The sequence below is a fragment of the Dermacentor albipictus genome, chromosome 1 (genome assembly GCF_038994185.2).
Source record: "Dermacentor albipictus isolate Rhodes 1998 colony chromosome 1, USDA_Dalb.pri_finalv2, whole genome shotgun sequence".
Lineage (NCBI taxonomy): Eukaryota > Metazoa > Arthropoda > Arachnida > Ixodida > Ixodidae > Dermacentor > Dermacentor albipictus.
In genome coordinates, this window is record NC_091821.1 from 182,965,253 (window position 1) to 182,980,627 (window position 15,375).

The 15,375-nt window shown below is 46.1% G+C and overlaps 1 protein-coding gene across 2 annotated transcripts in view; it reads right to left on the bottom strand.

The window, feature by feature from the left end:
• eIF2beta (eukaryotic translation initiation factor 2 subunit beta) overlaps nt 1–8,897 on the bottom strand; it is a 73,217-nt gene extending 64,320 nt beyond the window's left edge. The window contains exons 1-3 of one of the 2 annotated variants that reach the window (XM_070530364.1): nt 8,695–8,897; nt 3,450–3,606; nt 534–628 (exon numbers count right to left, since the gene is read on the bottom strand). In XM_070530364.1, the coding sequence (XP_070386465.1) occupies nt 534–628; nt 3,450–3,606; nt 8,695–8,712 (270 nt within the window). In that variant the 5' untranslated portion in view covers nt 8,713–8,897. The remainder of the gene's footprint in view (nt 1–533; nt 629–3,449; nt 3,607–8,694) is intronic. The other variant, XM_070530363.1, reaches the window with a different exon arrangement.
• Nucleotides 8,898–15,375: the final 6,478 nt, after the last annotated feature.

Genomic DNA, 15,375 nt, shown 5'->3' on the forward strand with positions numbered 1-15,375 from the left:
CTTAGTGCTGTCTGTCAGTGAGATGTTATATTTACCTACAATTTCACAATGGTCAATGCCATGGACGAATTTCACATTTGCTCATCGCATGCAACCTCAAGTGCATGGTACTGGCAATTTAGGCCATGCTGTGTGAACTCCATCTCAGGACTTTCTTCCTACACATTAACTATTGCCATTCTGTCCAATGAGCACTTGTGAGCATTCTGTTCAGTGAGTCAGGTGATTGCTGGCCCACTGCCACTTCTACGGCCACGAGTCTAGCCCCTGTACATGAACTGCATCCCTATCATTGGCGAGGACTACTCAGAGGAATAAATTATCAGTACTCCGGCTGCCAGCACTGCCACTAACTAGTCTTAACTAGTGCTGCTTCATTGGGAGTTGGCAAAGAAAGCTATGGTATGGAGTGGACGAAGAAGTCTTTGCAGCAGTTGCATGGTACTCAGAAAGCAAAGAAACCACCTTGCCAATGAAAACAAGGGTACAAGTGACAAACTGAATTGCGGAAAAATTCATGAAGTGACCCCTACAGGAAGAGCAGCATCCATATCATCTAAGCTGAATGGCTTCTTTTTCTTCTTTTTCTTTTTCAGTCCAGAAAAGTCATCCAAGTCCAGGGTGGGGTCTGCACAAACATACAAAAAAGGCACCATTGCTTTTGGACTGGGAAAAAAACCTGACCCTCACTAAACTAAACAGCCTGCAAGCGATGAACTTGTACAATGTCAAATTACAACAGCTCGCCACCTACCCGTATACAGAAATTGCTGTGCACATTGGTGGACTGGGGTCAATCAAGACAAACCACTTCCATACACAGACAGTATAGAACTGACGCACACATGTGAAAATCCTACTGGTCATAGTCAATTTCGAGCACCACCCTTAAAATATTGCGTACCTATATCTAGAAGGTGCATATTACTTTGGCATTTCCATAACAGTGATGCTGCAACAACAGACTAATCATTCCTAGGTATGCATACTTCTTTCAGGAACACTTGGACCTTGAGCACCTGCCTTGGAATATAGGCATCACACTATTACAATGTTATACTAGCAGCCCAGGCTACAAAAAATGTTACTCTAGAGCTTACAACATTTTGCTTCCATCCAGATGGACTCCCTACCAAGCGCTAAGCTGCTATCAACATGCGAATACCAAGAGATTTAAGCACTTATCAGAAGCCCCGACAAACTTTCATTATCACTAAATGCATGTGTATGCAGATTATGCAAAGTACAGAAAGCATTGCAATGCAGCCTTTGGGCACCCCAGTTACACAACCATGCAGAGAGCATGATGGCAGCACACTTAACACAAACAAATCCCACCAATGAATGCGAGTCGTGCACAACGGCATTTCAAAACTTACTAGCCAAGGATCACAATTTTGAAACCGCAGCACATCATGTGTGCCACCAGCACAGACAACATTCAATGCTGATGACATGCTGCTCCTGCTAGCGTTTCACAATAAATCAAAGGACCAGAATGGCTTTTTGTTATCTGCGAAGCATGACCAGTAACTCATGTTATCTGATGCAGGTTATTTGAAGCTGTTATCTGATGCTATCACCACTGTCCATTGGTCTTCGGTGACTTGCACTTCCTGCCTACTGTTAGGGTTGGCGTCTGACACCACGTGTTGAAAAGAATTTCAACCGACCATCTCACTCTGCCTCGTCGAAATGAGGCACGACTTCACTTGCTATTGTGGCCGTCCTGATCCACGTGCAGAAAGAACTTTCTCTCACCCGACCTTTTACCAGACCTCGTCGAAATGAAGCGCGACTTTCTAATTCGCCATGACCGTTTCGAGTGTCTGCCTGTCTGCCGGAAGCCCCGCAGTGTACAGGCCTCTATTGTGTATGTGTGTGTGTGCGAGTTTAGAGAGACCCTTTTCTCGAATTGAACCTAGAAGAGAACTTCCACGAACCCGCAAAGCACAGAAGAGGCGGACAGGCGTCCACAATTTCGGGAGGCAGGACGACTTCTTCCTTTCAGCAGGCTTGGTATAACCAGAGGAGGAGGGGCCCTCTTTCTGTGGCGCTCACGTGACATCGACGGAAGCAAGATCCCGCCCACGATTGTAGAGAGCCTATTTAAGGGGCTCCGAAATGTACTTTTGATCACTTCATGCTCTTCTCATTTTCTTTCATCTACCTTTGAATAAACCACGCAAGTGTCACACTAGAAAATCGTCTCGCCCTTACTTGGTCGTCATGGTCTACCAGATGCATGCGGCCTGCCGACAACGCCACGCTACCAAATAAGTAACGTCGTTCAAGCTTCGATAGGAAGGCGCCGCTACTACTCGGCAGCAGTACGATACGCTACCCTGGAATACGCAACACTACAAAGACCTCTCTCAAAATTCCTATCCGTGTTGGGCAGGCTTTGATTCTCGCTCTCACAGAAAGACATGCAAAAAAAATAAATAAATAAAGGTGACTGTTCTTTAAATGAGATTGTACTGCTCTCTACTTAGTGCTGACCTCGCTTAATTCTCTCAAGTCTGTCCCAAGTGCTTTCTCGGCGAGAAAAGTTGGGGTCAAGTCCACTGGTCGATCTAAGGCGGGAAAGGGGGGGGGGGTTGAATCCACGAGAGATCAACAAAATTCAGCACGGGCCGGCCCAATCCAGATTGATCAGTGAAACATAAACATGCTACGGCAGGGAGCACAACGCAAATTCGGCAACCGCTATTTCCGCCAGCCATGTCGGGATTTCTTTATTTGCACCTTAAATACTATTTCGTAAATCATGTACAACTACTAGCTGTCACTGCTGCTACTCTCCTATGAACTAGTGCTGCTGTCAGAATCACTCAAGGCAAGAAGCACTGCCTCACAGTTGAACGACGCCATTTCGATAATGTAAACAACTGCACAGAATTACCAAACAACACATCAAAAAGGGCTGAAAACAGCCAAGCCACACGACCAACCCGAAAGTGATGCCAACACATCATCAGAGTTCCAGTGAAATCCATCTCTGCTCGGCAAGTCGACGAGGAGCGCCTCATTGTGGAGCCAGTTTATCGCAATCGACCAGTGGAAAATGCAAACTTGCTTTAGATCGTCCAATGGAATTTTATTTCTTTGCCACAGAGCAAAAAAACATGCGCCAGATCGACCAGTGGAATTCAGCATTAATCATAGTAAAAAACAGAACATTTGACGTTGGTTGTACAGCCACTTAATCAGCCTAGTCATTATCAATAAGCCTTTGTTGCCTCTCGTAACAAAGCAAAAAGAAATGTTTACACTATGTACCTCTGAAATACAGCAGACTACTGTTCAAATACAGTACCTTGAATGTCACAATGGCAGTGCACATGCTGACAAATGGTGGAAATACTCGATAATTTTATATGAGGACTAAATATCAGAACTCACTTTTTTGCTTTGCAAAGACCCAACGAAGTCACCTAAAAACTCACCATCATCCTTATCCTCACGGTTCTCTTTTTCAGCATCCTCCTTTTCAATGCCATTCTCTGCTTGAGCAACATCGGCTGCGCTGCCATCTTCCAATGCACTGGGGTCAAAAGGAGTCTTCTTTTTCTTTTTCTTCTTCTTCAATGATGGATCGAAGATCTGCAGAAGAACCATGAATTATTTTAAGTGACTGCTTTCTACAAGTTTTCTTGTTTTCTGCTATACAACTAGATTAGTCACCTTAGAGGAGTACTGACATGCCATTTTCTTTTCATTTTTTTGCATTCAATAGAATTAATCAACAGCAAAACACTAGATAAAATATTGGCAAGCCTCAAAGCACACTAAACAAAGTAGTACAATAGCTTTTTTACAATAGTTTTGTTTTCAAGGAGCTGCATGTGTTCCGTCGCAAAGGTGTTAACAGGAGAGCAGAACAATTTGGGGTTCACTCTGGCTCACTCGGTCTGCTACTAATTCAGAGTAGGTGCCAAAACGTTACGATGTTCTGCTCTCGCATGACCACCTTCTGCATAACGACTTCCATGACACAAACACTTCCTGGGAAGCAAAACCGAAAGTGGTTTGTAGGAATGTTTATTATAATTATTTAGGGCCATTCTGGGGCTTGCCAGTACTTTTTTTAGTTTTGAGGTAGAGAACCTTAATTTCAAGCAAAAAATTGAAGTGAAAACTGGCATGTCTGTATTCCTCCAACAAACATTTGGCTACTCCTTATTTTGAGGACAAGCAGCACACCAGCCTAGAGGTGCTAAGCTATACCCTAAACAACTGACATGGTGTTATGCTGCAAGAAATGCAACCCTAACAAGCAATTCTAGCAAAACGCTGCCACTGTTAGATGAGTGATTTATCAAAGCAGTGGCAAGGTCTTTCACTGAGTGTCTCAATGCTAAATACAGTAACCCATACAAGCTCCAAACGACAAGGCATCCTCAGCAGCAGCTACCATGTTCATGCATGTGCATCCCTCCATACCTCAAGTTAATTACAACTGAAACAGTTTACCCCACCTGTCCCCTTTTCAAGCAAGTCCTCACTTTCACGCTCCCAAGAAGTCTTCATCAGTAAGGCCTATCCAAATTCAGCTTATACACCAAACCCTGTAGCGAAATGTTGATGACCCAACACTCAAACATGCACTAAGTGCAAGCTGGACTGCCGCACAGACCTCAATAATTTATTCTGGCAATGTTCTGCTTTTGAAAGTGGGAGAATGGCCAAACAGGCATTAGATATCACAAATTACCGCAAGGCATTGCTTTCGGATGGAACACATGGATTTTATTTGCCAAGTATGGAAACCAGAGCGGTCTGCTCAGGGCGGTTTTCAGGGGACTTTCCTTCTATTGTTAAATTGACACGTTATTAAACATTGCCATTTGAATTCTGCATTGAGCACAGTGTGAAACAACTGCACTTTAACTATTCGTCAGATCTGAGAATTTTTAGCACATCAGGGTGCCGATTTTAAAATATCAGCAGTGAAGACACAGAAGCATCTGTCGGGTTGTCTAATTTGCTGATCCAACATCTACACCAACTTAACAATGCCTCAAACATTGATACATGCTCAAAAGTCTGTGCTTTGATGACTGCACTAGACTAATATCAACAGCAACTTTACTTTTTCTAGCCATGGTTTGTCTTTATCCATCAGTGTTTTTGACATTGCATGTACAACTTATTACGAGCTATACTTCTAGTTGTGTAGACTTTTCACTCAAACAAGAGCTCGCAGTAGATTTCAGACCGACCTTTGGCACAAGCTTCACGAACCGTTGAATATCTTTTTTGAACACTGCCTGTGCAAATACCTGTACTCGTTACTGGGCAACACTGTATCAGTGCACAGTACTGTACAGGTTTTGTTTTAAGCTTGTGAAAGCTTCAGTCCCAGTTCAAGACACACAACTAGTTGACTTTCCCATTGTAATGTCAATCACTTTCTAGCATGATGGTTAGTAGTGTCTAGCTTCAGCCAAAGATGCTCGTCACATTGAAATCAAATGGCTGAAACTTACTTTCCACCAGGCATTTCTAGAACGTAGGAAAATGGAGCCATGATAGCTGCAGTGTGAACTAACTAGCACAACAAAAATAGCTGTAGAGTACCAAGCCCTACCAGTATTTTTATTGTTTGGGCTTCACCTAGCTTTGCCAATAACAGTGGTAATTTAAACAAACCTGCTGTTAGTAGCTGTGGACACGCCACACTGCATCGCTTAGCGACACTCTGAAAAGAAGATATCTAGGATCAATTCTCGATAATGTCCACAGCATAGCCCCGATGCAGAGTTCAGTACTTTTGAATGTTCAAAGGTCACCCCCAAACCATTTCAAGGAACATATATTTTCAAGGAGCTTGAAAGGCCATTGAATCTCTCCAAATTCAAGGGTTGTCAAGAATTTCAAGGAGGTGTACGAACCCCGACTTCAGCTTCAGAAGAAACTTAAGACTAAGAGGTATTTATTATGATAGAAAAGCTGAGAGGCCGGCCTGAATCAATTTTCTGACCTGCTACTTGGCGTTGGGAGAAGAAAGAAGATGTCAAGAAAGGAAGAATGGAGAAGATGATTATTACGAGGATGAAGAGGGTGGTTATAATCTTGCATGCACCAAGACTCTTCAAGGTTTTTTGTCCATCCGCTCTCATACAAAAATTTGTTGAGAACCTTCAGACAGGCTGATGACGAGGATTAGGTGAAGGTCCCAAGAGAGTGTTTCCAGTTAACGGTCCAACAAATTTTGACAAGATGTCGGTCAGCGATTTTATCTGTACATCAAATCACAGGCAGATGCACAAAAGGTGCTCTGTCGTCTCAGGAATACCGCATTCCTCACAATTTCGACTGTCGCCAGGCAGATGAGATGTAGGTAATGCCGGGTGAAGCCCACACCTAATCGTAATCTGTGCAGCAAGCTTGCATTGCACCTTTTCATGTTTGTGGTATCCTTATTTTCTTCTCTGGGTCAAGTGCATGAAGGCGGTGATGACAATGACCTAGCAAGGCCTAATATACTGCGATATTATAGCGAAGAAGTCTGTACACTAGGGCATTAGTGTCTGGTCGTGAGAATGGGATGGACACTCGCGTGGCATTAATGTGGGCCATCTTTGCCTCCTCATCAGCAAGCTTATTGCCGTGTAAGCCACAATGTCCCAGAATCCATTGAAACTTTATGCAATGGCCAGCTCTTAGGGCGACATCGTGCAATTCGATCACCCCTTGAGCAAGGACATAGTAAGGTCCTCGTCTAAGGGCAAAATTGTATCACCTGAAGTGCCGGATTGAAATCTCAAAATATAGTCATTTGATGCAGCTCCATAGACTCATCAATATAGACATTACGTCACCTCAACCTTTCTCTTACCAGTCCATCCTAGCTCCATTGCTTCCAGCTTAAACCTGAAGCATGCTCACATCTGCCTGTGGAAGCATGGAGGAACATTCCCCTAGCAAGCTTACATTCTGTGCTATTCATATGCCAGCCACATTACATCTACATATTTCATAGCCATGACCCCATGCTTATACATGGACACAAGCCACACACTACTAACAATGCATAAATTTTAACACATCTGTACACAAGCATGGTTCACTTAATTGATAGCAGTCATTAAACATTGCATGTATTACTCAACCAGTACAATGTTACGACACTGGAGCACAGGTAATGTCTGAAGCTATGCTTCACCAGCCTAGCTACACATCACTGCAAAATGCAACCTTTGCAATGCACACCATCAGATGACATTACAATGGTGCAAGCCATGGCGACTGCTACAATCAACCAATATGACAGTATCAGTAATGCGAAGCCTTAATTCTGCATTATGGACAATGTTTAAAGCACCAGAAAGCCAACTTTTATGTAGGTGCCTTTTTGAACACGATCCCCACTTCACTGCAACCACCGCAGTCACGAATATGGCAGCACCTGTGAAGCTCTTTGTATGTATTTTCTCTTGGTTGGGCAGGACAGTGACTAGCGCTGACGTGCCTGCTAGTGCCCTTGTGCATGCGAGCAAGCAAGTCTTATGGGAACTTCAGCTGCATAATGAAGAAACACCTACTTCCATTCATGCCCCATTAAAATGAATAAAAGTCTTCTGACAAAGTACATATTTGACATTCATGATCTCATTTTCTTGATAAGGGTGAACAGGTGCTCACTGCAATTGGTGGACAAAGGAGTGATGTATTAACCATGCAATGTAACATCAGAAGTCACGAAATTACAATCTAAATTATGCACAATTTTTATTTCGGCACTATTAACAACAGCGATGAAAAAGGTGCCCCATATGCCAAAAACCTGTTTCTATCAGCCTTGAGCTGCTCATCAAACAGAACAAGCAAGCAATGCTTTATCACGACCACAGGAACCACATCATGGAACAAAGTTGTCATATTTCTACAAGTGCAAAACACACTCACATCGGATATTAAAACATAATCTTAACTTCGATGTCGGCAGTTCCAATTTTTCACAGCAAGAAACAACGAAGTGCACACCCCCTACACTATCATTATGTTCGGTTACAATGCTTGCAATGTGCGTGCCGCTTTACGATTCGGCCGCATGACAACGAGGTCAAGCAACATGTCACATGGCTTACGTCAAGAACAGTGTCAACGTGACGCAACCGAGTGGACATTTAACGAAGGCACAACGAATGCCGGTACACGCCAAAAAGTGAACACCAGTCCTATCCATACTTTGTGGGCTCCCGAATGTTTTGAAAAAAAATACTATTGCACGGAGATGCAAGTCGGCGAGTCCGTGTTACAAGCACGTAGGCTTCAACGCCGACATATTGCAAGAGAGAGCGCTTAATCGCCGACGACATTGAAAGCAGTAGCCTCATGTGTCAAGACCCACGTGCAGTAGCAACGTCACATGTTTTGAGCTACCACTACGAGGTATTTTAGGCAACATTTACCTGCCGTCTAAAGGGTTTGGACTTACCCAGCCAGCGACAAGGCTTCTGCTAAGCCTAACCACGACGCAAATTTTTAAACAGGCAGAATTCTGTTTCACCGCTACAACAGATCATCGACAAAACTGATTTGTTAAGTTTCGTATCATCACCCACATCCTGATTAAACCCACATTCAGCGCAATCTTCACTTGGTACAGAGGTTTGAAAGCTACTGCACTTCATAAAACGCTACGATTCCGAAGCAAGCAGCTATGCAGATGCAAAGTTTTCTCACACTTTCGTCGTCTGCCATGCTGGAGCGAAGATCGGTAATCAGCAACCTCGAACAAAGAAAATTCGAATACAGCAAGGTGACCAACCCCGACGGACAAGTTCGAAGAGCGAACACACACCAAACCCAACCCGGCTACCACGAAACTTCGCCGACTTGGTGCCGAGATTACATGTGCACGGCAAGCGACCAAAGCGACTATAGGCGGCGACAGGAGCAGGATCTGCTATATCCTTCGGTAGAGCTTGGCGATGTTTTCATCACGCCGTGGTTCCCGCGCCTCCCACTTTTCGTGACGTAGTGCCCCAGCTGTAGCCAACCGCGGCGACCGGGCGGGACCAGGGAACCCGGCGGCGCCATGTTTACACCACTTCTCGGCGACTCGTGTGGTTGAATAACTTTCGCCTACACACGCGTGTATTCCTGTCTATCGTTGTTGCGCATTTGGATGTTCGAACGGAAACACGCCAGATTTTTGGTCGTCTAAACTCTCGAAAGCTATAAAAAAAGCGAAAGCTTCTTTGGATTCCCAACCACTCGGCGCCCCGAAACCAACCTCACCGATTGCTTCGAGCTTTACGGGGCTCAGCTGCATTTGCATGCACCCTAACATCAACGATTATAATTCGTAATGTCATATACGACCCATTCATGTGCAAGAGCTTGAGAGGCCGTTGTGACGCGCTGAAAAAGCACACTCTCAGAAAAGTTTACACCCTTTGGAGTGCCCCTTCTGCCACACAACGATAATCGTCATCTGCCTTGATGCGTTTCCTTTGTTGAAAACGGCGCGCCCGCTACTTTCCTGTCGGGAATGCTATCATGCTGATAACGCGCATACCGTTCGTTACTGGAAAGTACCGGGCTCGCAGCGTTAAAGAAAGGAAACGCATCAAGGCAGATGACGATTATCGTTGTGTGGCAGAAGGGGCACTCCAAACACTCTTAAAACTGTTGCACCCTTTTGGGTGTAAATTTGTCCCACAACAATAATCGTCATCTGCCTTGCTTGCGTTTCCTTTCCTGAAAACTCAGCGCTCGCTACTTTCCTGTCGAGAATGCTGCGTCACACTGATAACGCGCATGCTGTTCGTGACTGGGAAGTACCGGGCTCGCCGCGTTAGAGAAAGGAAATGCGGGCAAGACGGATGACGATTATTGTTGTGGGACAAGATAAGCCCCAAAGGGTGTAAACTTTTCTAAGAGTGAAGTAAACTTTTCTTTGAGTGCAGTTGCACATTCCGATCTCAAAAGTTTCTGCACTTGTACGTGTGCAAGTTTTCCGTATATAGTGCCTTTTAGCTCTGCGCCCAAGCTAACCTAAACCTGTCCAATTTGTTCACGTGATCTAATCCGCACCACGGGAACGAATGGGATGTCACGTTGATAACGCGCGCGCCGTCCGTGACCGGAAAGTACCAGGCACGTAGAGTTAAAGAAAGAATATGCGGGAAAGATAAGGATTATTGTTGTGGGGAAAGATAACCCCGAAGGGTGCAAGCTTTTTTAAGAGTGTATGTGCGCTATGAAGCGGAAAATCTTGCGAGGGTCCTGCGTTAACATCGGATGGCAAGAAAGCCACGTAACCAACTGGTGACGTCACGTTCCCAAAGCTGGACCCAGCGGGGTACACTCTAAGAACAGTTTACACCCTTTGGCTTGCCCCTTCTGCCACACAAAAATAATCGTCATCTGCCTTGATGCGTTTCCTTTCTTTATCGCTGCGAGCCCGGAACTTTCCACACTCTAAAAACAGTTGCACCCTTTGGGGTGTATATTTGTCCCACAACAATAATCGTCATCTGCCTTGCCCGCGTTTCCTTTCTTTAACGCTGCGAGCCCGCTACTTCCCAGTCATGAGCGGCATGCGCGTTATCATTGTGACGCAGCATTCTCGACAGGAAAGTAGCGAGCGCCGAGTTTTCAAAAAAGGAAACGCAAGCAAGGCAGATGACGATTATTGTTGTGGGACAAATATACACCCCAAAGGGTGCAAACTGTTTTTAGAGTGCAGTAACAAACGGCACGCGCGTTATCAGCATAGAACAGTTTACACCCTTTGGAGTGCCTCTTCTGATAACGCGCGTGCCGTTCGTCACTGGAAAGTTCCGGGCTTGCAGCGATAAAGAAAGGAAACGCATCAAGTCAGATGAAGATTATCTTTGTGTGGCAGAAGGGGCAAGCCAAAGGGTGTAAACTGTTCTTAGAGTGTATACGGTTGCACCCTTTGGGGTGTATATTTGTCCCACAACACTCCTAGAAAAATTTACACCCTTTGGGGCGTATCTTGTCCCACAACAATAATCGTCATCCGTGCTGCCCGCGTTTCCTTTCTTTAACGCTGCGAGCCCGGTACTTTCCAGTCACGAATGGCATGCGCCTTATCAGTGTGACGCAGCATTCTCGACAGGAAAGTAGCGAGCGCCGAGTTTTCAGGAAAGGAAACGCAAGCAAGGCAGATGACGATTATTGTTGTGGGACAAATATACACCCCAAAGGGTGCAACCGTTTTAAGAGTGAACAATAATCGTCATCTGCCTTGCTTGCGTTTCCTTTCCTGAAAACTCGGCGCTCGCTACTTTCCTGTCGAGAATGCTGCGTCACACTGATAAGGCGCATGCCGTTCGTGACTAGAAAGTACCGGGCTCGCAGCGTTAAAGAATGGAAACGCGGGCAGCACGGATGACGATTATCGTTGTGGGACAAGATACGGCCCAAAGGGTGTAATTTTTTTTAAGAGTGTATAGCCATCGGGGTGACACATCGGGCGCGTCACCAGTCCCATTTATTTCTCTGTTAGTATGCAGTCTTCCCAGCCTTCCACCCTCCTTTCTTCCCCTCCCAGTCCACAGTCAATTGTGGGTGACCCCCCCCCGAAAAAAATTGCCGGGGGCGGGGAGATATGACGATTATCGTTGTGTGGAAAGATACACTCTAAAAATTGCCGGGGGCAGGGAGATATGACGATTATCGTTGTGTGGAAAGACACCCTTAAAACGGTTGCGCCCTTTGGGGTGTATATTTGTCCCACAACACTCCACTCTTAGAAAAATTTACACCCTTTGGGACTTATCTTGTCCCACAACAATAATCGTCATCCGTCTTGCCCGAGTTTCCTTTCTCTAACGCGGCGAGCCCGGTACTTCCCAGTCACGAACGGCATGCGCGTTATCAGTGCGACGCAGCATTCTCGACAGGAAAGTAGCGAGCGCCGAGTTTTCAGGAAAGGAAACGCAAGCAAGGCAGATGACGATTATTGTTGTGGGACAAATTTACAGCCCAAAGGGTGCAACAGTTTTCAGAGTGATCTTAGAAACATTTACACCCTTTGGGGCGTATCGTGTCCCACAACAATAATCGTCATCCGTGCTGCCCGCGTTTCCTTTCACTCTTAGAAAAAGTTACACCCTTTTGGGCTTATCTTGTCCCACAACAATAATCGTCATCCGTCTTGCCCGCGTTTCCTTTCTCTAACGCGGCGAGCCCGGTACTTCCCAGTCACGAACGGCATGCGCGTTATCAGTGCGACGCAGCATTCTCGACAGGAAAGTAGCGAGCGCCGAGTTTTCAGGAAAGGAAACGCAAGCAAGGCAGATGACGATTATTGTTGTGGGACAAATTTACAGCCCAAAGGGTGCAACAGTTTTAAGAGTGATCTTAGAAACATTTACACCCTTTGGGGCGTATCGTGTCCCACAACAATAATCGTCATCCGTGCTGCCCGCGTTTCCTTTCACTCTTAGAAAAATTTACACCCTTTTAGGCTTATCTTGTCCCACAACAATAATCGTCATCCGTCTTGCCCGCGTTTCCTTTCTCAGCCCGGTACTTCCCAGTCACGAACGGCATGCGCGTTATCAGTGCGACGCAGCATTCTCGACAGGAAAGTAGCGAGCGCCGAGTTTTCAGGAAAGGAAACGCAAGCAAGGCAGATGACGATTATTGTTGTGGGACAAATTTACACCCCAAAGGGTGCAACAGTTTTAAGAGTGTTCTTTAACGCTGCGAGCCCGGTACTTTCCAGTCACGAATTACGGCATGCGCCTTATCAGTGTGACGCAGCATTCTCGACAGGAAAGTAGCGAGCGCCGAGTTTTCAGGAAAGGAAACGCAAGCAAAGCAGATGACGATTATTGTTGTGGGACAAATATACACCCCAAAGGGTGCAACCGTTTTAAGAGTGCACCACAATAATCGTCATCCGTGCTGCCCGCGTTTCCTTTCTTTAACGCTGCTATAGTGAACTAGAATATATTCTAGTTCGCTATAACGCTGCGAGCCCGGTACTTTCCAGTCACGAACGGCATGCGCGTTATCAGTGTGACGCAGCATTCTCGACAGGAAAGCAGCGAGCGCCGAGTTTTCAGGAAAGGAAACGCAAGCAAGGCAGATGACGATTGTTGTTGTGGGACAAATATACACCCCAAAGAGTGCAACCGTTTTACACTCTTAAAACGGTTGCACCCTTTGGGGTGTATATTTGTCCCACAACAACAATCGTCATCTGCCTTGCTTGCGTTTCCTTTCCTGAAAACTCGGCGCTCGCTACTTTCCTGTCGAGAATGCTGCGTCACACTGATAAGGCGCATGCCGTTCGTGACTGGAAAGTACCGGGCTCACAGCGTTAAAGAAAGGAAACGCGGGCAGCACGGATGACGATTATTGTTGTGGGACAAGATAAGCCCCAAAGGGTGTAAATTTTTCTAACACTCTTAAAACGGTTGCACCCTTTGGGGTGTATATTTGTCCCACAACAATAATCGCCATCTGCCTTGCTTGCGTTTCCTTTCTTTAAAACTAGGCGTTCGCTACTTTCCTGTCGAGAATGCACTCTAAGAACAGTTTACACCCTTTGGCTTGCCCCTTCTGCCACACAAAAATAATCGTCATCTGCCTTGATGCGTTTCCTTTCTTTATCGCTGCAAGCCCGGAACTTTCCAGTAACGAACGGCACGCGCGTTATCAGAAGAGGCACTCCAAAGGGTGTAAACTGTTCTATGCTGATAACGCGAGTGCCGTTCGTTACTGGAAAGTTCCGGGCTCGCAGCGATAAAGAAAGGAAACGCATCAAGGCAGATGACGATTATTTTTGTGTGGCAGAAGGGGCAAGCCAAAGGGTGTAAACTTTTCTTAGAGTGTGCTGCGTCACACTGATAACGCGCATGCCGTTCGTGACTGGGAAGTACCGGGCTCGCCGCGTTAAACACTCTAAGAACAGTTTACACCCTTTAGCTTGCCCCTTCTGCCACACAAAAATAATCTTCATCTGCCTTGATGCGTTTCCTTTCTTTATCGCTGCGAGCCCGGAACTTTCCAGTGACGAACGGCACGCGCGTTATCAGAAGAGGCACTCCAAAGGGTGTAAACTGTTCTATGCTGATAACGCGCGTGCTGTTTCTTACTGGAAAGTTCCGGGCTCGCAGCGATAAAGAAAGGAAAGGCATCAAGGCAGATGACGATTATTTTTGTGTGGCAGAAGGGGCAAGCCAAAGGGTGTAAACTGTTCTTAGAGTGAAGGAAACGCGGGCAAGACGGATGACGATTATTGTAGTGGGACAAGATAAGCCACAAAGGGTGTAAATTTTTCTAAGAGTGAAGAGTGTAAGAGTGTTGTGGGACAAGATACATCCTAAAGGGTGTAAATTTTGTCTGAGAGTGTCACTTTTAGAAAATTTTACACCCTTTAGGGCGTATCTTGTCCCACAGCGATAATCGCCATCCGTGCTGCCCGCGTTTCCTTTCTTTAACGCTGCGAGCCCGGTACTTCCCAGTCACGAACGGCATGCGCGTTATCAGTGTGACGCAGCATTCTCGACATGAAAGTAGCGAGCGCCGAGTTTTCAGGAAAGGAAACGCAGAAGGCAGATGACGATTATTGTTGCGGGACAAATACACACCCCAACGGGTGCAACCATTTCAAGAATGTAGAGTGCAGTCCTACGGTTCCACTATTCCGTTATAATTATATGTACGTTCCACGAAGGAAGTAAGAAGTAGTGTTTTCCTTGCTCCATGGTTCGTTCTGTAACTTCAGGCCAGGCTGCTTCAGAAAGAGGCGCCAGGTGGCGCTAGCTATAGTCGATGCATCCATAGAGTTTTAATTATTGTATAAAACTCTATGGATGCATCAGCCCGCTGTCTGTTTGAGCCACGGAGGAAGGAAACTAAGGAGGGGCCCTACCCCCTCCGCGCGCTAGGAGAAAAATGTGGCGGAAATGACGTGGTAGGTTCTCATTTTTTTGCTGCTTTTTTATTTTTTTTTTGCTGTATGGCCACGCCTTTTGGGCCACAATGGCGGCGTTGTTTGAGCGCTCACACGTGTTGCTCTGGTAGGTTTCGTGCCGTGGCAAAGGCGCTGTGTGGGCGGGTTTGCGTTAGTCACCGTGTCTTGTTGCGCTGTGTTACCTGCACCGTGCTCTGCCGGATGTTGCGCGAGCGCGAGCGCTCCGCGCGCGAAACCACGCGCAGCGCGGCGTGGTTTAGCGAAAGATGTAAACAAGAGAGGAGGGTGGCACAAAAGGCGGAGCATCGCCATGAGCAACGCCAACTTCCGGCTTCACTTTTGTTTCACAAAGAGTGACGTCAGGGCCTCTCCTTAGTTTCCTTCCTCCGTGGTTTGAGCAGCTGCTTGAGAAGCCTCTCTACTGCTCTCTACCCTCACATAGCCCTGGTTCTCAGATGGCG